General features: G+C 59.3%; 4 protein-coding genes across 4 annotated transcripts in view; all 4 read left to right on the top strand.

Moving 5' to 3' along the window:
• HPSE2 (heparanase 2 (inactive)) overlaps positions 1-8,618 on the top strand; it is a 105,846-nt gene extending 97,228 nt beyond the window's left edge. The window contains exons 10-12 of the mRNA XM_021536427.3: positions 6,362-6,507; positions 7,479-7,625; positions 7,708-8,618. Coding sequence (XP_021392102.1) covers positions 6,362-6,507; positions 7,479-7,625; positions 7,708-7,873 — 459 coding nt within the window. The 3' untranslated portion in view covers positions 7,874-8,618. The remainder of the gene's footprint in view (positions 1-6,361; positions 6,508-7,478; positions 7,626-7,707) is intronic.
• A 456-nt stretch (positions 8,619-9,074) lies between these two features.
• Positions 9,075-10,633, top strand: HPS1 (HPS1 biogenesis of lysosomal organelles complex 3 subunit 1). The gene is made up of 6 exons (XM_077784657.1): positions 9,075-9,235; positions 9,311-9,448; positions 9,515-9,657; positions 9,896-10,004; positions 10,204-10,364; positions 10,441-10,633. The coding sequence occupies exons 1-6, from the start codon at positions 9,137-9,139 to the stop codon at positions 10,616-10,618; spliced, it is 828 nt and encodes a 275-aa protein (XP_077640783.1). The 5' UTR covers positions 9,075-9,136; the 3' UTR covers positions 10,619-10,633.
• Positions 10,634-10,850: 217 nt separating this feature from the next.
• On the top strand, positions 10,851-13,793 carry LOC110473602 (HPS1 biogenesis of lysosomal organelles complex 3 subunit 1). The gene is made up of 11 exons (XM_077784656.1): positions 10,851-10,909; positions 11,013-11,080; positions 11,612-11,779; positions 11,854-12,030; positions 12,100-12,167; positions 12,296-12,418; positions 12,520-12,584; positions 12,779-12,924; positions 13,010-13,123; positions 13,250-13,332; positions 13,575-13,793. The coding sequence occupies exons 2-11, from the start codon at positions 11,042-11,044 to the stop codon at positions 13,735-13,737; spliced, it is 1,146 nt and encodes a 381-aa protein (XP_077640782.1). The 5' UTR covers positions 10,851-10,909; positions 11,013-11,041; the 3' UTR covers positions 13,738-13,793.
• A 1,069-nt stretch (positions 13,794-14,862) lies between these two features.
• PYROXD2 (pyridine nucleotide-disulphide oxidoreductase domain 2) lies at positions 14,863-19,506 on the top strand. The gene is given in 16 exon segments (XM_031505140.2): positions 14,863-15,099; positions 15,518-15,537; positions 15,765-15,858; positions 15,938-16,011; positions 16,131-16,277; positions 16,421-16,574; positions 16,791-16,852; positions 16,963-17,060; positions 17,470-17,611; positions 17,704-17,838; positions 17,939-18,011; positions 18,122-18,278; positions 18,407-18,561; positions 18,678-18,788; positions 18,888-19,008; positions 19,112-19,506. Coding segments are annotated over 16 exon segments (1,851 nt in total). The 5' UTR covers positions 14,863-14,921; the 3' UTR covers positions 19,242-19,506.
• The last annotated feature ends 643 nt before the right edge of the window (positions 19,507-20,149 follow it).

Raw genomic sequence — 20,149 nt, forward strand, 5'->3', positions numbered from 1 at the left:
CTACTTGCTGTCAGTGGGTTAAAGGGCCTTTCCCTCTTGGCGCACGAGGAAAATGGTCTCTGAAGTGCATATGCACTTAAATGGATCAAAGCCAGGCTAGCAGCTCTGGCACCCACCCACTGGAGCTGCAAGACATGTGCAGAGCTGGAGCTGGACTGTTCCTCCTGCAGCAGAGTCTGGGGCAGAAACAAAAGCCATCTGGGACCGGCAGCAGCAGCTTGGTCTTGGAAGGATGGACACAGCCATGGCTCACATCTCCCAGAGGCACCATGCTAGTGCTAAACCTGCCTAGCTTGGTCACAGAGCCAACCCAGGGCTGTGAATGAGGTGGGACAGAAAGACCATTCCCAGAGTGGATTGGTGTTCTGGAAGAACAGGAAACAGAAAAATTGCATTTGGTTTCCAAGCCCTCTGATCTGGCAACTCTGCTCCCTTCCTGTAGCCTGCATCGCCTGGACCCTGTTAGGGAGAGGTGATGACAAAAGAGAGATTTGGCTGTTTCTCCATGTGCTCAGATCCCAAGAAGGTGGGGAGGCCACTGGCTGGAGGCAGGCTGTGATGGGCAGTAGGCAGGGGTCACATCCTACTCAGCACTTTCCTGTTTCCTGGGCAGGCTGTCCCCTCAGTGCCACTGATGCCTGGGAGCAATTCCTGTGGCTGCCACTCTCACAGTAAGAATTGTGCTGAAGACAGTTGCTTGAGGAGAAAGCTGCAGGAAGATGTAAAGGCATAAGGCAAGGCAGGAAAGAGCGGTGTGAGATGAAGCATTTGCAGCCGTTGGAGCAGGAAGGAAGAGGATCAGCACAGCAAAAGCAACAGATGCCCAGGCAGAGATGTCAGCAGCTTCAGAGGGCTGTGGTGGGGCACCTGCAGGGATGTGGCCTCAGCAAAAAAGGGATTGGTCAGCATCAGCCGTTCCTTTCATGGGCAGAGGTGTCTGGATCAAACCAAAGTTCTGTCCTGCCCAGCAGGGAAGAGGCAAGGGGCCCCTTCCTGCTGCATCTCTGCCTGCTGCCTCCTCCCTGCTGGTGCCTCTGGCAGGCCAGTCCACTTGAAGCCCCCTTGTTTGGGGCTAGAAGGAGCCTTGTTGCCCAGTCATAGACTGTCTCTGGAGTTTCCCCTGTGGTGCTCACTCACAGACTCCCCAATGCAGCAGCAAATGTTGTAGGAGATTGCTCAGTTCTCCACAACCTCCATATAAGAGGGGACACACACAAAACAGCAAACAGATCATGTCCCTGACGGTGGGGACATAAGAGCTCATGAAGGCAACAGTAGTGTCTGAAGCTGATGATTTTGACTTCAGAAAATGTTATTCCCTGCAGGATGAGGCTCTGCCCCACTCTACTTCTCACAGGACCTTGCAAAGGGCTTGGCTGAGAAAACCTTAAACTCCCACTTAAGAAGCACATAAAACTCAGGGATAATGTTAAAAGCAGCATTATCCAGCCTTGCTGGAGGAACAAGCAGCTATGGCTTGAACAGGATGTAAGGACCTCCACAGGGAGAAAGCTTTGGATGCTGAGAATCTCTTTAATCTAGTGGAAAAAGAAAGAACAAGAAGCAGTGGTTGGAAGCTGAAGCCAGACAAATTCAAGACAAAAATAAGGAGTGGAATTAACAGTGTGGATATGTAACTGCTGGAACAAGCTCTCTGGAAAGTGGCAGCTTCTCCATCCCTCCAAGACTTCACAACACAATCATTATTTTCCATAGGATGCTTTTGTCAAAAACAAGCCATCAGGCTCAACAAAGGGATGAAAGAGCAGAACTCTCTGTCCTGTGGTATTCAGACCAGCCAGCCCTTATCTCCACACAGGTTGCTTGGACTGTGGAATAATGCAGATGAAGGTGCAGGACTGGAGCTCTCTGTAACTCTATTGAAACTCGAGTGTGCATAAGGCACAGGGGAAGAACTTGGACAGCTTTAGAAGTAGGAAGAAGCAATAAAAAGTGGAATATGGTGAGTAGCAGCCAGCTGATGCTGCTGGTGACTTGGGAACATAACGCCATGCCCTGGCAGCCCCAGCAAGAGGAGGCTGTGCACCACGGGCTCACAGCCTACTCATTTGAAATTCAGCTGCCTTTGCTGGTTACAGTTCCCAGGAGACTGAAGGGCTATGGCTCTTTTACTCTGGTTTTCTGATTATGGAAACATCTTCTGAAACATGGAGAGCACAGAGCTGAACAAATTCAGGTGGGCAGCAGGGCTGCTTTGATGTCTCTAGGAGAGAGCACAGGGATAACTCCTGCACTTCTCCTGATGGCTCTGCAGACAAGAGGGTCTGGCTAACAGTTCTACCTCAGGGTCTGCCTAATCAACCTTGTTTCCAAAAGCTGAAGTCTCTAAAACTTCTGCAATGAAGTAAATTGTACAAAGAGATCAGGTAGGACCCTCTGGGCTTTCCCTCTCTAATGGAAAACTTGTACATCTTCACTGGCCCCACAGGGCTCAGAAAATGAGGGTCCCTGAGTTCTGCACATCAGCTCACTTAACACAAGCTCCCCTCCTGCCCACAAATCAGGGGTCCCAGACTTCAGAAGACCTCCTGAGGCACAGGAAGGCTCTGCCTTCAGATGCTCCTCACCTGCAGTACTGCTTGATAGGTCTGCAGAGTAATCAAACCAAGAAAGATCCCTCGATTCCCTTGGGACTAATAACAAACCAGATTCTTCTCTGCTATCCCTCCTCTACTGCTACAGCCGTATTGCTGGCCCAGCCCTCACAACAGGAGTTTTCTGTGACTCCAAAAGACAAATCCTTTCTGCAGTTGCACTGGTTGGAGCACCCTGTCTCCCTGGACATTGCTGAGGCTGCCCCTGACAGGATGTCCAGCACCACACTGCACATCTTTACAAGGGGTATATGGGCACTGCCAGCCTGAGGAACTTGCTTGCACAGAATGTGCCACATGGGAGCGGGTGCCAGCTGCTGCCAGGGCTCAGGAAGAGGTCATTGGTCAGTGGAAAAGCCACCCTGGTTGCAGCTGGGTTTCCAGAGCATCTATTTCCCAAGCTGGTCCCCTTTGATCAGGAGCTGGTAGCTCTAGGAAGCCCAGCAGCCCTGGTGTGATTCTAGCTGGGGTTCACTCATGCCAGTGGATGGAGCAGCCCTGGAGCACCAGCCCAGCTAGGGAAAGTGTCTGCCCTCAGCAGGTTGGTTTCAGTCATGCTAGGTGTGTGTGTGTTTAATTCATCATCCAAGGGCTTGGTGTCACCAGGTCCTGGTAATTTATTGCAAATAACATGATTTTGGCCCCTCACACAAGTGGATTTGCGATGATGTGAAAAGCTGCAGCTGTCTTCAGTGCTTCCCTGCAGGGAGCTGAAGGGCTCAAGTGCCTTGAGGCCAGTGCTGATGACTCCTTTTTCAATCCCAGGTCAATTTTTTGGCCCTCCTTTGAACTCTCTTTGCTATTTTCACATCCTTCTTGAAACTGAGACTTTGGAGCTAGCTTTGCCAGCAAGGCGAGGTAAAAGCACTGTTCTCCCCTCACCTCCTGCAGATGTTGGAGGGACACAGTGGTCTCTGCACTGCCCTGGAGGCACTGACTGTGCTGAAACACTGCACACTCAGCTGTGATCACCTCATACTCTGCAGAGCAGCTCACCCTAAATCACTGCTGACTGTCCTACCCATCCCGTGGCACCTGCATGGCTTTTCTCAGAAAAGCTGTGTACCCTTAGCTGGGCCAGAAGCTCACAAAACATAGCCAACACATAGGAGAGACATTCATCTGTCCTGTGCCCAGCTTGGGAGATGCTGAATGGCACAGCTCTGCCCATGAACCATCATGGCAGGAGCTTGGGGCTCAATGCCCCCAGCTCTGCAGGGCTGTTCAGAGAATCCTTGGGAAGAGCAAGTGCTGAGATATAAAATTTAGCAGCAGCTGGGGCAGCTCATGGGGCTGGTCAGTCTCTCAGGACCCCCACATTACAAACCTTGCTGCTGCCTTGAGAGTGGAGGGGCACTGATGTCAAAGCAGCAAATCCCTGGGGAACACCCAGCCCAGAGGGGTGGGTGCTCAGCTGGAGGCTGGAGGTGCTGGTCCCAGCTCACCATGGAGGCAAGACCATTGAGAGCCTCCTGTAGAGCAGCTCGTGAGATCCTCATGGAAATTCTGTGTCTGAGGGCAGACACTGAGGGTCTGGCCTCTATTACTCCTGTAACCTGTGGGTGAAAGCAGCATCTCATCAGTGAAATACAGAGAGGAGATGAGAAATCCCCGAAGGGCTTCTAGAGACCTAAAAGCCTGAGCTGACAGGTAGCTCAGGACACAAAACTTAGTTTTAATGTGTGACCATGGGGCTAAACACTGAAGTCTGTGCTTTTCTTTGTCTTCACTGCAAACTCAAGAAGTTACTCATCTAATGACTGCTAATCAGGGTGGCTTGCCAGAGAGGCAGCAGTACCGTTTCTCCTGCCTCCTGTGAGCCTGAGCAGCACAGGCTGGCACTGCTTCCCACAGAAGCTTGGTGCAGGCAGGGACATCCCAAGCAGGGCAGCCCAAGCAGCCAGCAGGGTCAGGGACAGAGGCATGGCCTCACTGATAGCACACACCAGCTGCATTGAGCAACTGCAGCTCGTTCTCCTTGGGAACTTTGGCCTTGTGGCTGAGCTGCCTCAGGCTACACGAGCCTCTCCTTTCACACTCACATCTCCTTTGGGGCCCAGAGTTTCCAGAGGAAGCAGTTACCAGGCTGGTGTGGCGCAAAGCCCCGTGGTTTTGGCTGGGAGTAGCAAGAGGAGAACAGAAGGTGGCTTTTCCTCCAGCATTATGCCAAAAGCTTGCCCAGAAAGTGAGAAGTGTGTCTGGATCTATCTTTGCCAGACCAGCTAAGTGCTGATTAAACAGATCAGATTCTGCTGAGCTGGAAAGAGCATGGGGCTGGCAGTCCAGTCTGGCTGGTGGGTTTTCACCTTGTGCTGGTCACTGGTGCCCCACTGCTCGGCTTTATATGCTGACCTCTTTACCCAAAATGCATGTTAATCAGGGGCTGTGGGAGGGCTCCCCACGCACAGGATGGATTACTCAGTCTGTATATGATATCTGTACTTCCACCTGCCCATTCTGCTCTGCATCCTGGGGGCCTGGAGACCCCATTCCCAACCACATGCCCTTCTGGGATGCAGGACCCCTTCATCACACTATGCTGACCATGCAGGGCTTTCCTTGCCCTTCCCAGGCACTGTGCAGAGCCACGAGGTGCTTGTTCAGTACCCATTTCCTCCTCACTATGCAGGTCAGCCCTGACAGGCAGAGCAGCCCCTGGTGCTAGTGTGACCATCACTGCTAAAGGTTAGACATTGCCATTGGGGAGGGGGGATCATCCCAATTGACCTGGGGCACATGGCCCTTCTAGGATATCCACTCTGGGCTGTTCAGAGAGTGTTTATGCAGAGTGCTCATGTGTGTGAAGGTGCCTCAGCACCCACAGGCAGCACTCAGAGAAGCAGGGTGAGAGGCTCCATCTCCCCAGCATCACCTGGTGTTCCTGGAGGAGCAGTGGGGCCAGAGCCCCATCCTGCAGAACAGCAGGCGAGGGCCTGAGCCTGCCCTTTCCCTTCCCACAACCCTGCTTCATTTACCACACACCTCCCAGCTCCTGCAGCGGATGAGGGGGGGCCCTGCCGGCCTCCATCACCGCACAGCCTCACCTCCCTCCCCGGAGCTTGGGGCCCATCCTGCGTGCTGTGCGAGGCCCTGCCCTGCAGGAAAAAGTAGTGTGTGGTGACGTAATTAAGGCTGCATCACTTTTGCATGTGTGTAGGGTCTAAGCATTTCCTCTTTCTTGAGCTTGGCTTCCCCATGCTCCTCAGGAGGCTTTAAAACCAGAGAAATGGCTCTGGGAAGCTGAGCACCCTCAGCAGTCCCAAAAGCCAGTGTGCCATGAGTAGAGACAAAGAGCAGGTAAGAGTTCTGATGTGCTCCAGCTCTGTGTAGAGAGTGGGGCTAGAGCCTGCTCCAGAGACATCCCCACCCTGTGTGCATCAGCTGGAGCTGCTGTGCAGATCCACAGCATGGCTTAGTGTTGGTCCATGGGTGTGTGCAATGGTGCTCGTGCTGCTCCTCATTCTCCGCAACCCAGCCAAGATCTGAGCTCCTTTAGAGGGTACCCATGTCTCTCAGCATGGGCAATGTATTCCTCCCTGAATCCCTTTCCTGGAAACATCCATGCCATTATGGCTTGGACTGCACAAAAAAAACCTCATCCCCAAAGCAGACATCTGGCACACAACATTTTCTCCCCAACAGCCATAATTTTGCTGGGCTGCAAGCAGGGGGGCCAGCCTTTCCTGCCCACGCCCTCTGTGCGTAGGGGGGCTGTTGTGCTGCTGACTGTCCCCTCTGCCCCCCAGGACTACTGGCTGTCCCTGCTTTACAAGCGCCTCATTGGTCCCAAGGTGCTGGCGATCCACGTGGCCGGTCTCCAGAGGAAACCCCGGCCCGGCAGGGTCATTCGCGACAAGCTCCGGATTTATGCCCACTGCACCAGCTACCACAAGTAAGCGGAGCAAGGATGAGGGTTACAGGGTGGGGTAAGAGGTACCCCCAGGGGATGGGGGCCAACAAGGACGCGCTGGGGCGCGTTGGCTTCCCAGGATATCCACTCGGGTCCTGCTCTGGCCGCTGTCACAGTGAAGGGAGAGTGCAGGAACGGCGATGCCCCCGATGAAAGTCGCGGCCAGCCCGTGCCTGGGAACGGGACGGGCTGGGAGCGGCGCAGTGGCCGCCGGGCAGCCTGGGCAGCAGAGATCAAGGGAGTGGATTTCACACGAGGGGCCCCGCTCGGTCGGGTTACCCGCCGGGCCGCGCTGCCGTGGAGCCTGGCCTGGTTATTGTTTCGCTGATAAGGTCTTTGAAAGCACCTCAGCGAGCCGGGGGGGCCGCCACCTCCTCCGCGGACACAAGTTGCTATTGTGGAGGAGGAGAGACTGTTTCTTTACACAGTCCAGATGCTTTCAACATGCCTCCAGCTCGGTAGGAAACCTTGTCTAGTAACTGACAGGTGCAAAGTGCTTTATAGCCTTTGTTTGGGGCTGCCTGATTAGGCAGGGACAGAGGATCAGTGTCTGGACCTGTCTGTCAGGTGCCCGGGGTGGCAGGGGCAGACGCCACTCCTGCACAGAGCTCCCCTCCGTTCTCAGCCTCCTCCTTGCAGGGCTGTGGGAAGGGGGGACAGGGGCCGTCGTGGGACTGACGCTCTGTCCTTGGCCACCTCCACACTGGACACCGTGGCAACGTCCTCTTGTGCCGTGTCCCTGCCGGCTGAAGAGGGGGGCTTGAAAGGTGTCACCTCAGAACCAGGCTCCATGATGGGAAGGTGGCATGTCCCTGTGGAGGGGCAGCAGGATAGTGAATCGGGATACCTGCACCAGGCCAGTTCTTACAGAGACCCCCAGGCCCCTTTCTTGGAGGCAATGCTCCCTGAGGACATGGCAGTGCAGCCCTCATCTCCCACTCTCCCCTCTGTAGTCACAACTATGTCCGGGGATCCATCACCCTTTACATCATCAACCTGCATCGCTCCCGGAAGAAAATCAAGCTGGCAGGGACGCTGCGGGATAAGATTGTCCACCAGTACCTGCTGCAGCCCTATGGCAAGGACGGGCTCCACTCCAAGTAAGTTTCATGCTGGTGGCTGGGACTGCCACCACTGTCCCATGCTCAGTGCCACGGCGCTGACCCTCTCCTGGTCCCACAGGTCGGTCCAGCTCAACGGGCAGCCGCTGGCCATGGTGGATGACGGGACTCTCCCCGAGCTGAAGCCGCGCCCGCTGCGGGCCGGCCGCACCCTCGTCATCCCCCCGCTGACTATGAGCTTCTACGTGGTGAAGAATGTGAACGCGCTGGCCTGTCGGTACCGATAGCCTGTGGCCCACAATGGACTGGCCAGCCCCGCTCCTGCCCCTGTGCACTGCCCAGGTCACGCTGCCTCCTTGGCAGCCCACGCAGCCTCGCCGTGGGGCCGTGTTGGGCAGCTCCACGCCATGCCCTCATCCTCACCCCCAGGATGTCCTCCACCTTGGGACCACCCTGCCCTGTGACCGCAGAGCTCCACATGCCCTGGCCACCATCCCGCCAGAGCAGTGCCACAGCCAATTTGCAGGGCCTGCCATCCTCCGTCCTGTGAGCTGCGAGAAGGACCCAGGCCCTGGTGCCCACTGGCTGCAGGGAGGTTTGCGATGCTGAGCCCCAGGGAGCACCCTCCCCGACCCCCTGGTCCCGCTGCCACTCGGGATGACCCCTGCAGGGGCCGGACCCCCTCCCCGGAGGCGGGCAGTGCTCCGGTGCAGCAAGCGCATGGAAGCAGCTCCCTCTACTGCCGCCGGGATGCCGCCAGCCGGCCGGGGCCGCCGGGGATGCACCGGGCGGGGCGGGGCAGGGGAGGGGAGGGCGCGCCGGGCCCGCCCCGGGCGGGCGAGCTCGGGCTCCGCGGCGGGAAGTGTTGATAATTAAATTATACATCCCGGAGCGGAGAGGGGCGGAGAGGGGCGGAGCGGCGGGCCGGGACCGTGTCCTGCCCGGGAGAGTGGCGGTGTCGCGGGCAGGAAGGAGCAGCTGCGACGCGCCCAGGCGCTACCGGAGGTGTAATAAAGTTGGGCTCTCAACCAAGCCGGCGTCTTCTGTCCGCCGCGGGCCGGGCCGGGCGGGCGGGCGCGGTGCGGTGCGGCTGTCACACGGTGCGGTGCCGCTGTCACACTTTGCGGTGTCGCTGTCACACGATGCGGTGCGGCTGTCACACGGTGCAGTGTCTCTGTCACACGGTGCGGTGTCTCTGTCACACTTTGTGGTGCCGCTGCCACACTTTGCGGTGTCGCTGTCACACGATGCGGTGCGGTTGTCACACGATGCGGTGCCGCTGTCACTCGGTGCGGTGCCGCTGTCACATGGTGCGGTGTCTCTGTCACTCGGTGCGGTGCCGCGGTCACTCGGTGCGGTGTCTCTGTCACTCGGTGCGGAGCCGCGGTCACTCGGTGCGGAGCCGCGCCGGGCCGCCGGGGGCGCTGCGCGCGTGGGCGCGGCGGTCACGCGCGGCGGAGCAGGAAGCGGCGCGGGGCGGGTGGAGCCGCCCGGTCCCGGAGCCGCCCGGTCCCGGTGCCCCGGTCCCGGGGTCTCCCCGGCCGCGGGCCATGCGCTGCGTCCTGATCGCCAGCACTGCGGCCGAGCTGCTCTTCTACTGGGCCGATGCCGCCTTCCTCCGCCGGCTGCGGTCGTCCCACGCCGGGCAGGTGGGGCGGGACGGGCGGCGGGGGTACGGGGAAGGGAGCATGGGGTGCGCGGCTGACCGGGGGAGTGTGGCGCAGGGCCCGGCGCTGGAGGACAGCCTCAACACCCTCTTCGCTCCCCTCATCATTTCCTGCGCCGCGCTGCTGGAGAAGCTCTCCGACACCTATACCTGCTTCGCCACCGAGGGCGGGCGGCACCTCCACGTCCTGCACATGGTAGGACCGGCACCGGGGACCAGGGACCCCTGGGCGGCCCCCGCTTGACCCCGCTGCCGGTTGCAGTTCGGGGACTGCCTGTACATCGCAGTGAACGGCGACGGGACGCAGAGCGAGGATGACCTGCGCCGGACGCTATTCGTGCTGCGGCGCTTGGTGGAGGCTCACTGTGGCCTCGTCACGCTCGACTCGCACCTCATCCGCAAGGAGTGAGCAGGCACAGCCACCGGCATGGGGTGGCATGTCGGGTTGCTGGGGTGGCTGCTCTGAGCTGCCTTCATGCAGCACCGGGGGGTAGGAGTGGGTGTTTCTAGCTGGAACCCTCCCTTTGCTGGGCTGCAGCTGGGTTTTGGTGTCCGTCCCACGCGGGGAGCTGGGTTTTGGTGTGTCCGTCCCACGCGGGGAGGTGACAGCCACCTATGAGTTACACTCTTGTGATGGCTGCAGGCTGCGGCCGGCTGATTCAGAGCAGCGGGAGCGTGTGTGGAGCCTGCTGCGGGGCCTGCTGGAGACCTACAGCCACCTGCGGGAGGAGGACCAGAGCTTTGCAGTGGAGGTACCAATGCTCTGGGCTGTCCCTCACTTTTGGAGTGTTCCAGGAGTGGGAGGCTGCATGGAGTCCCAGGATGTGGGAAAAGGCAGTAGGCTGGAGATTTTCAGTCAGCTCCCTGGGGCAATGGAAGCTCAGACCCACCCCTGGGACTGTAAGGCTGTGCTGAGGGAGCTCAGCAGCCTGCCCTCCTCCTGCACCACAGGCCGTGGAGCGGCTGATCCATCCTCAGCTGTGTGAGCAGTGCATCGAGTTCCTGGAGCGTCAAGTGGTACAGTACATCAACACCAGCCCTGAGCGTGGCGGGGATGAAGTGGGCCATGCCTTCATCCTGGTACACACCAAGCTGCTGGCCTTCTACTCCAGGTGCGCCCAGCCCCACCATCCTCCCCAGGGCAGCCATTTGTCCTCCCAGCTGACCTGTCCCTCCTCTGGCCTGCAGCCGCAACGCCAGCTCCATCCGCCCTGCCGACCTGCTTGTCCTCATCCTCCTGGTTCAGGACCTGTACCCCAGTCAGAGTGCTGAGGAGGAGCTTGGCCCACAGGTGCTCCAGAGCAGGACTGGGGGTGCAGCAAGTCAGGGTGCTCCAATGGGGCGATGCCTTGACAGCTGGGGCTGAGGGGTTTTTCTCTCTTTTTGAAAGGCCACAGCAGGGAATGTTCTTCCTCAGGGACCCAAGAGAAGTGAGAGCATTCCTGTGAGTGGCCCTGGCTCCCATGGAGCTGCAGAGAAGGACTCGGATGACCAAGTGAGTCCTTGATATCAGAAGTTGCAGGGTGGGATTGCTGGGAGGGCTGCCTGTATTGCTGCTATTGCTGACCCATTTGTTTTTGCTGGCAGGACACAGATGATCTCTCTGTGCCTGAGGTGTACTACACACCTGAGCCCTCGCCAGGCCGGCACAGTACAGGTGAGTGCCCAGCTGGGCAGCAGCTGTGCCCACACCCCCAGGCCTGCCGAAGCCCCAGGGCTCTGAGGGGGGCTGGAAGGGTGCCCTGCCCTGTTCTCTGCAGGCAGTGAGAGCTGGTCAGAGGGTGCTGAGATGCTGAGCATCGGGGAGGTGGATGCTGCAGATGTCCAGGTGAGCGCAGAGCCCTGCAACACCTCCCAGCTCCACACCTCACCATCCTGCCCTTTGCAGATTCCAGTCCTCGTCACTCGTCTCTTGCTGTGCTACAGCTGTGGGTGTCCTGTGTCCCGCATGTTGTGCATAATTGTGACAGCTGTAATCTCCTTCTCGAAGGCATTGCTTACAACGAGCTGTCAGCAGGGAGGGAGCAGGGCTGCCTCAGAGCAGTGTCTCCCTCTGCTGCCATTGGGCTTTCTGCTTCCCTGATGGATGCTGCAACACCTCACACACTGCAGCAAACACTGGCCTCCATTTAAGGCATTTGCAAACTTTGTCTTTGCAACAGTCTTCTTCTCTGCTGCTCCTTTGGGGTCCCTGGGCACTTTCCTCACTGCTGATCTTTTCCTACCTGGCCCCTCCAGCTCTTTTGGTTCTGTCTTGCCTGGTTGCAGCTTTCAAGGCAATGCTACACCCCTACAGAGCATTCTTGGTGTGAGCTGTCTCATCCCTACAGGGGACTGAGTATCTCCCCTGTTTTCCCAGATGGCAGAGGACTTGCTCCAGACCTTGGGGCCTCTGGTCCCTGAAGCTTCAAACCCCAGAAGGATCTTTCTGGATGCCAGCCTGCGGGAAGGTTACTGCCCCTTGCTGCCACACACCATGCACTGCCTCCCGCTCTGGCCAGGCATCTCCCTTGTGCTCCTGACCAAGGTGAGCTGCCTCTGAGGTGAGGGACGTTATGTGGGACTGGGTCCTTCCTGACACACCTCTCCTTTCCTTGGCAGGGCCCCATGACCCAGGTGGCCATCACCTTGTACCAACTGCTGGATGGTTTCTTGGTGCTGGAGAAGAAGCTGGAAGAGGGACCAGAGGTGGGAGTCACACGCTCCTACCCATTCCTCGCTGAGCTGCGGCAGCGCATGGACAAATTTGTAAAGAAGTTGAGTGGACAGGACATCCAGGTAGGAGTGGGAACATGAGGACCCTGTCCTGTTTTCTCCACAGCCTGACACAGTCCTGTCTCGTTCTAGTTGCAGAACACCTGGTTGGACTTTAAGAACAAGATCTTTTCACGGAGTGAACCTGGGAGCTCCCTAGAGTGAGTAGGGGGAAGCCAGGGAAAGTCTCTGGGACAGGCAGGGACCTTTCCCAGCCTGGGGACCAGCACAGCTGTCTCTGCAGTTCTGGGGACACAGTGTCCAAACTGGTCTGTGTCCCCTGGCTCAGGCTGCTGCAGTCAGTGGCCAATGTGAAGCGGCAGCTCTGCTCCGTGTACCGCCAGCTCTTCCTGACCTCTGCTGGCCACAGCCTGTCCCAAGGGCTGCGGGACCGTGCTCAGAAATTGATGAGGTGAGTGCATGGGGATGTTCAGCATTGCCAGGGGGCTGCCCCACACCCAGCTGTGCTGGGGCTGGTGGGTCCTGGCCTCTCACCGTGCCTCTTCTCGGCAGGGAGAAGCTGCTGGACTGGCGGGACTTCCTGCTGGTGAAGAGCAGGCGCAATATCACCATGGTGTCATACCCATCTCTGCAGTGGGGACCCAGCCTGGCAACGGGGTGGCCCTAAGGGGGTAGCAGATGTGGGAGTGGGACCCTGTCCCCTGGTACCAGGATCAAGGGGAGGAGTGTAATGGGCAAAGGTGGTTTCCCTGAGGCTCAGGAGCTGTCCTGGAAGGGCACCAAAGTTGTTGGACACCCTTAACCCACCCCACATACCTGGAGGACTTCCCTGGTCTGGTGCACTTCATCTATGTGGACCGCACAGCTGGACAAATGATGGCACCATCACTCAGTGTGACAGAGAAGTCCAGTTCAGAGCTGGGCAAGGGTCCCCTGGCTACCTTCATCAAGAAAAAGGTACTGCTCATGGGATGGGAACCGCAGAAGAGGGTGGAAATTGGAGGGGTTTCTGCTCAGGCTTCAGGTGCCCCTTGTCCCCCAGGTCTGGTCCCTGATCACACTGGCCCGGCGATACCTACAGAAGGGCTATACAACACTGGTGCTGCAGGATGGCGACTACTGTTGCTCCTATTTCCTCTGGTTTGAGAATGAGATGGTATGTAGGGCCAGGAAGGGGCTGAGCCCTCTTTCCCTGGGGCAGGGAGCAGGCTGTAGGCCTAGCCAGCTCTGACTGCTCGGTAGTCCCACCCCAGCTCCTGCCTCTGCTGTCATTTCTCCCCAGGGCTACAAGCTGGAGGTGGTGGAGGTACCAGTCCTTTCTGATGATTCTGCTCCCATTGGGATGCTTGCAGGGGACTACTACAGGTGAGCAGTTGCCAGCCCTATGGTTTGTCACCAGGGCTCAAAGCTGTGATGGCACACAGGTCCCTGTGAGTGATGCCAGGATGCCAGTGTTGTGGTGTCACTGGAGTTGCACCAGCCCATCTCCCAGCCTGGTGCCAATGGTTTTGCTGTGTCCTTGCAAAGTGCTTTATAGAGGGAAGGTCGTTAGAAAGGGGCTGCCTACGTGCACTGTACCTGACAAGCCCCTGTCTTCTCCTCCCCAGGAAGTTGCTGCGTTATTACAGCAAGAACCACCAGGCAGAGGTAGTGAAGTGCTATGAGCTGCTGACCGTGCACCTGGGCATCATCCCCTCTGAGCTCGTGGTCCAGCAGGCCTACGACTTGGCCCGGCGCCTCTGGGAGCCATCCCGCATCCCTCTGCTCTGAGCCGCCTCCAGCCACCTTGGGGCCGGGATTAAAGTGGGTGTGTGGGTGTTCCTAGAGCCTGGGTTGCTTTCTCAGTGTCTGTGTGCCATGCTATGGATTGTGCCTGTGGGCAGAGATAGGCAACCTTCCCATCCTTCAGCCTGGCCAGGGCTGGCACTCTCCCTTTTCCCATTCCCCATGGTTTTCACTGCCACCCAGCAGCCTCAGGGGACAGATGGAGAAGGAGGCCAAGAGGTTGTTGGCAAATCACTGTCTTGCTGAAAAGTGCATTTCCAGAGCAGGATTTATAATGTTAGCTTGGCATTGCTGCGAGGCTTTGGCCAGAGATCAAGATAGCCTAGCCAAACCTGACTGGAGCAATGGTCTAGGGTGCATCCCCCTTCCCCCTCACCCCCAAATGTGGGGTGCATGGCCCTCAGAGGTTTGCCAGGCTCTGGGGAGATGCAGCCCATCCTGCACCCCCTTCTCCACACCCAGGCATCTGTTAGCCACAGCTCTGAGTTTAGCTGGGAACAGTGAGTAAATCCTGAGGCAGCTTATGTGTTTCCCAGGCACGTCTGGGCTCAGTGCACTCCAAACCTCAAGTACAGCTGGGAATGGGGCCAGCCCCGAGGGACTCAGGTAGCCGCTGCCCCTTGTTGCTCCCATGCCACTCGCTGGAGCTGGGGACGGCAGTTCAGAGAGCACTGGACCATGACAGGGCCTTTGCCCCATCCTGCTGAGCTGGAATTTGCCCTGCTGAGCAGTAGTTCTGGACTCAAAGCCGAGCACATTCCCGAACTGCCCCTTTTCCTGCTGCTTTCAGGGCTGCGCTTGGGGTCCAAATTCCGTCTGTCCTGCCCAGCCACGTGCCTCTGGCTCATCCCCGGAGCACAACGGGAGCTGGGCGAGGGGGTTCTCAGGCCCCCGCCAGCCTGCTCAGCCCCTCCTGAAGTGCAGCCTGGGGAGCTGCTGCTGAGCCCCAGGCAGGCTCCGACCCCTCCTCAGCGCTGCGGCTCCGCTCCGGCCCCGGCTGAGCTGCGCCAGGGTCCGGCAGCGCTCGGCGCCCGCCCCGCTCCGGACCGGCCTCTCCGCCTCCCCAAGGCGGTCCCTGCCCTGGCCCCCCGTCCCCTCCCCGTGCCCGGAAGCCCTGGGAAAAGTTCCGCCGGGACAGCAAAGTCGCGGCTGCCGGACGCGGGGCGGCCATGGCCGGAGGCTGCGGGGCGGTGGCAGCCGGGCTGCGGGGCAGGCTGAGTCGGCTCTGCTCGTCCCGCCGGCCGCAGCGCCGCCGTCTGTCCCTGGGGCCGCCAGCAGCGCGTCTGGCCCGTGCCGGGGCTGCAGCCCAGCTGCAGCTCGAATACGATGCGGTGGTGATCGGCGCAGGTAACGGAGCAAGGGAGCAAGAGTCGAGCTGCGGGCAGCCGGTGGGGACCCACATCTGCCCTCCCCGCAGGGCAGGTAGCACAGGAGCAGCTGGGTGGGGACCACAGTAGTGCTGGACGCATTGCAAACCTCCAGACTGCTCGTGCCTGGGACGACGCAGGGGTCTGGCGCAAATTGCAGCCCCCCAGCATACCGAGTACTGTTGGAGCATCTGCCTTGAGCACTTTTGTCCTCCTCTGTTGCACCATTAGGACTAGGGCTGTAGGGCTGGGGGAGGATTCTCCTTGTCACCTGTATCTCTGTGTCTGGAGCCTGTTATTGGGGTGGCTGTGAGAGCCCCATGCCCCAGGCACGGCAGGGTGCCCTATGCTGTGGGCCCATCACTAACACTGGGCTCTGCTCATCTCTCTTCTTGCAGGGCACAACGGGCTGGTGGCAGTGAGTACCTAGAGCGGCGTGCTGCCTGTCCTCCACCCACAGGGCACAGCAAGTGACTGGGAAGGGGCTGTGCTGTGAGCAAGGGAGGGCTTTGGTGGCAGTGTCCATGGGACTGGGGCTCCCACAGGCCCTCCCTAGTGAGGGGGGCACCATGTGCAAGAGGGTGCTCACACTGGCAGTGACATCCCAGCTGGAGGGATGGGCAGTGTGTGCCGTGCTCCCCACAGGCTGCCTACCTGCAGCAGGCAGGGCTGCGCACAGCTGTGCTGGAGAAGCGCCACGTGCTGGGCGGCGCGGCCGTCACCGAGGAGATTGTGCCAGGTACCCCGGCATGCCCCTTGTCCCCCTGGCCCTGGCCAGCCCTGGTGGTGGACATTCCCCACCACCCCACACGTTCCAGGGTTCAAGTTCTCCCGGGCATCATATCTGCTCAGCCTGCTGCGACCACAAATCTATGCTGATCTGGAGCTGCAGGTACTGGCACCCACCCTTTGCTGGGCTGCTGGCAACTCACAGCATGCAAGCAGGGGGACCCTGCTGCCAGGCTGTCCCTGCAGAGTGGGTCCTGCAGTGGGGACATCCCTGTCTTGCAGCGGCATGGTCTGAGGGTATTCCCACGGGACCCCTACTCCTTCACTCCAATGCTGGAGGACAGGAGCCCCCCTCGCTCCCTTCTACTGGGACATGACATGGCCCAGACTCAGCAGCAGATTGCTCAGTTCTCCCAGAAGGATGCCCAGGTACCACCAGGGACATGCACCTGGCACAACAAAACCCACGAGGGGCTGCCCTACCCCTGGAGTGGCAGGGAGGCTCCTGGGTGGAATATCCATTGCACTCACCATGGTGCAGTCCTTGTTGTCCACCGTCTGTCTCCTTCCAGGTCTACCCTGAGTATGAGGCGTTCATGGGGCACATGGTGTTGGCCCTCGACCCACTGCTGGATGCCCCTCCAGTGGATACATATGCCCTGGGAAAGGGTTCCCTGCTCCAGCAGCTCAGGAACCTGCGAACCCTGAAGCCCTTGCTGCAGGCAGGTACATCTGGGATGCCAGGGAACTCCAACAGCAAAGGGGTGTTTGCCGGCACCTGGGATGGGCAATGCAGAGCCTCCTCAGGAGCCCTGTCTGGACTGGCAGGCTCTGGTGGGCTTGCTCACCTTGGTCCCACTGACTGACCTCCAAACTGAGCTGGGAACCAGTAGCCAGCCCTGGCACAGCCACGCAGGTCTCACACCACCTCTCCACCCCCAGGGCTGGCACTGGGGCGGCAGCTGCCCCACTATTACGAGGTGCTCACAGCTCCCATCTCCAAGGTGCGTGCTGGCAGTGCTGGTGTGCAAATACCCACTGCCTCTCCTGACTGCCAGGATGCTGTGGCAGCTCCCCACCCCAAGTCTGGCATGCTCTCTTTTTCCTGGGCCAGATCCTGGATCACTGGTTTGAGTCAGAACCCCTGAAGGCAACTCTGGCTACTGATGCTGTGATTGGAGCCATGACCAGCCCACACACCCCCGGCAGTGGGTGAGGGACCCTTCCCCCGGGGCGCATGCCTGCACTGTCCCCTCCTGCCATAGTCTGTGCTTGGCTCTGCTGCACAACTGTACCCCATGCCCTGCCCCCCGCCTCTCCCTCCCACTGCCTGCACAGGGAGGGTTCCTCAGGGGTTGGTGCTGGGCAAGGGGCTGCCCCCAGCCCTGCCATATGGCTCTGCTCAGCGGCCCCCACTTATTCCTTCACTGTCTGGGCACTTCTGGCCCCGGGCTGGGCTGAGTCCTGGCTGGTGTGTGCTCCCTGTAACTGAGTTGACATCCCATGAGGTGGCATGGTCCCATGGGGAGGATGTGGGGGCTGTGGCACCACCCTCACTACCCATGCAGGGGACAGATCCATCCCCTCAGCCAGCAGCTAATTCGAGGTCCTGCTACCGCAGGTATGTGCTGTTGCACCACGTCATGGGTGAGCTGGAGGGACAGCGGGGGGCCTGGGGCTACGTGGCAGGTGGCATGGGAGCCCTGTCCCAGGCCATCGCCCAGGCAGCCACTGCCCGGGGAGCCCACATCTTTGCTGAGAAGGTACGGGGTGTCTGGGACAGGGAAGCTGCTTGGCCATCCCCGCAGGCAGCAGGGATGCTCTCGGTAAAGTCTTGTCCCCTGTACGTGCCCAGGCAGTGTGCCACGTGCTGCTGGGCAGTGACGGGGAGGCGCAGGGTGTCGCGCTGCAGGATGGGACAGAGGTGAGGAGCAAACTGGTGCTGTCCAATGCCTCTCCGCAAATCACCTTTCTGGAACTTATTCCTCAGGTATGGAGTGCATGGGCCTGGTGGGGGCTTGGCATGTTGGAATAGCCCCATTCTCACTGCCTCTCACAGCCAGCCTCTGCACTGGTATATCCCACCCTAGGAGAAGCTGCCGAAGGATTTTGTCCAGCGGATCAGGCAGCTTGACACACGCTCACCTGTCACCAAGATCAACGGTAGGTACCAGCAAGGACACTTCCACTGCCATCCCTGCTGGAGGAACATTGGTGCCAGGCTCAGCAAGAGGCTGCACTCCACTTCCTCCATCTCCACATTCCATGCCCAGTGGCGGTGGATCAGCTGCCCAGCTTCCTGGCTGCCCCCAATGCCCGCGACGGCCGGCCCCTGCCCCACCACCAGTGCTCCATACACCTCAACTGCGAGGGCACCCAGCTCCTGCATCAGGCATTCACTGAGGCTGCCCACGGGCACCCCTCCAGCAGGTAGGAGCCTGTACTGGCACACCTTGGTGCACTGGGGAAGGGACACGACACTCATAGCATGCTGGGGAAGGAGGTGTGCAATGGCCGGGTCCCCCTCTGCCTGCCCAGTTGGTGTACTGCTCCCCCAGGCCCATGATCGAGCTCTGCATTCCCTCAGCGCTGGACCCAGGGCTGGCCCCGCCAGGCTGCCACGTCGTGTCCCTCTTCACGCAGTACACCCCGTCCATGCTGGCAGGCGGTCGGTCCTGGGACGAGCAGGCCAGAAATGCATATGCAGACAGGGGTACGAAATGCACACATAGACCCCAGGAGCACCCATGGGCAGAGCTGCCCTGGAGCTGCACAGGGGTTTGCTACCATGTCCCCCGGGCTGCCCACCACTAGTCTATCTTTCTCCAGTGTTTGACTGCATCGAAGACTATGCCCCAGGCTTCAAGGCATCCGTCATTGGCAGGGACATCCTGACGCCACCAGACCTGGAGAGGATCTTTGGGCTGCCTGGTGGAGTGGGTACCATGGGTGTCAAGTCTGAGCATCACTCTGGTGCCAGTGCTAGTGCGCACACGGGCCTGGGCCAGGCACAGCTAGCTCACAAAGCTCTCTTGGCAGAACATCTTCCATGGAGGCATGTCTCTGGACCAGCTGTACTTTGCCCGGCCAGCCCCATCCTACTCTAGCTACCGGTCCCCAATTCCTGGCCTGTACCTGTGTGGAAGTGGAGCCCACCCTGGTGAGTAGAGCTGGGAGCTAGGACCCTCATGGAGGCCTGCAGAAGGAAGAAAGGGGCATGTGGAAGAGGTACACCAGCATTCCCCATTTCTCCTTTCTTGCAGGAGGAGGAGTGATGGGAGCAGCAGGACGCAATGCCGCCCAGGTGGCTATCAAGGATTTCAGGCATCTCTGACGAGATTGGTGAAACTGACTTCTCCAACGCAGGGTTGCAACAGCAGCATGCCCTACTGATGCCATGCAGAGCCCTGCCCATCCCCAACTTGATTTTCCAGTACCTCAGGGCAGCAGCAGCATCTGAGAGCTGGGTGTAGGCTGGCAGGGTCCCTTGTGCTCACAGCTGCTACCATCACCTTGAACAGATGGCTGCTCCCAGCCTGCCACAACCCAGCCTTGCCCCAGTGGCTCCTGGACCCTGCATGACCACGGCAAGCCTCACTCAGCTCCTGCCTGTGCCCATGGAAATAAACCCTGGCCTGGGCTCTGTCATGAGCACTCATACTTTGTTTTTTTGAGCAACTCATGCAGCTCCTACTGTGTTATCCACACTTGCTGGTAAAGCAGCCTTGGGGGAGTTGCCAGAGAGCACAGGCACATTTCAGAGTAGTGAACAGGGACAAACAGCCCCTCATCCTCTCCTCTGCTCATTGATGCAGAGTCAGATGCATGCAGGGCTGTTTGTATTGAGCTTCGCAGCTTCGGGCAGGTCCAGACCATCCTGAGAACAAGCAGGGACCTGCCTGGGTACTGCTTTGGTACCTGAAGTCCCCAGCTGTCCTCAGTCCCCGGCTCTTGGTGGCTGTGTGTACAGCAGACACGTGCCCAGCAGCTCAGAAACCACAGGAGCCAGGAGCAGCAGCCGTCCCCTCGTGCCTCACACACGCTCCTATTCCCGACGGAAGCTGCCTGCACGTGTTCTGGGCCCGTCCCCCGGGCAGATGTTCCGTGCTGGCCACTCCTCAGCCGCAGCAGGCTCGGGGTGTGCCCCTCGCCCGGGCTGCTGCCGGGAGCCGCTGGCTGCAGATTACAGAGCTCACATCCTCTCCCTGCCCTCTTCCTCCGCCAGACAATGCTCCCGATTCAGCCGCCCGCCTCGCCTCCTGCCGGGCCCTAAATACGGTGCTGACAGGGCGAGCTGCTGC

Source organism: Lonchura striata, chromosome 7 (genome assembly GCF_046129695.1).
Source record: "Lonchura striata isolate bLonStr1 chromosome 7, bLonStr1.mat, whole genome shotgun sequence".
NCBI lineage: Eukaryota > Metazoa > Chordata > Aves > Passeriformes > Estrildidae > Lonchura > Lonchura striata.

Coding starts and splice junctions, on each gene's coding strand:
- HPS1 (XM_077784657.1), top strand. CDS start 9,137: ATGCGCTGCGTCCTGATCGCCAGCACTGCGGCCGAGCTGCTCTTCTAC. Junction 9,236..9,310: donor GGTCGTCCCACGCCGGGCAG/GTGGGGCGGGAC, acceptor AGTGTGGCGCAG/GGCCCGGCGCTGGAGGACAG. Junction 9,449..9,514: donor ACCTCCACGTCCTGCACATG/GTAGGACCGGCA, acceptor TGCCGGTTGCAG/TTCGGGGACTGCCTGTACAT.
- LOC110473602 (XM_077784656.1), top strand. CDS start 11,042: ATGCTGAGCATCGGGGAGGTGGATGCTGCAGATGTCCAG. Junction 11,081..11,611: donor TGGATGCTGCAGATGTCCAG/GTGAGCGCAGAG, acceptor CTGTTTTCCCAG/ATGGCAGAGGACTTGCTCCA. Junction 12,925..13,009: donor CTACCTTCATCAAGAAAAAG/GTACTGCTCATG, acceptor CTTGTCCCCCAG/GTCTGGTCCCTGATCACACT.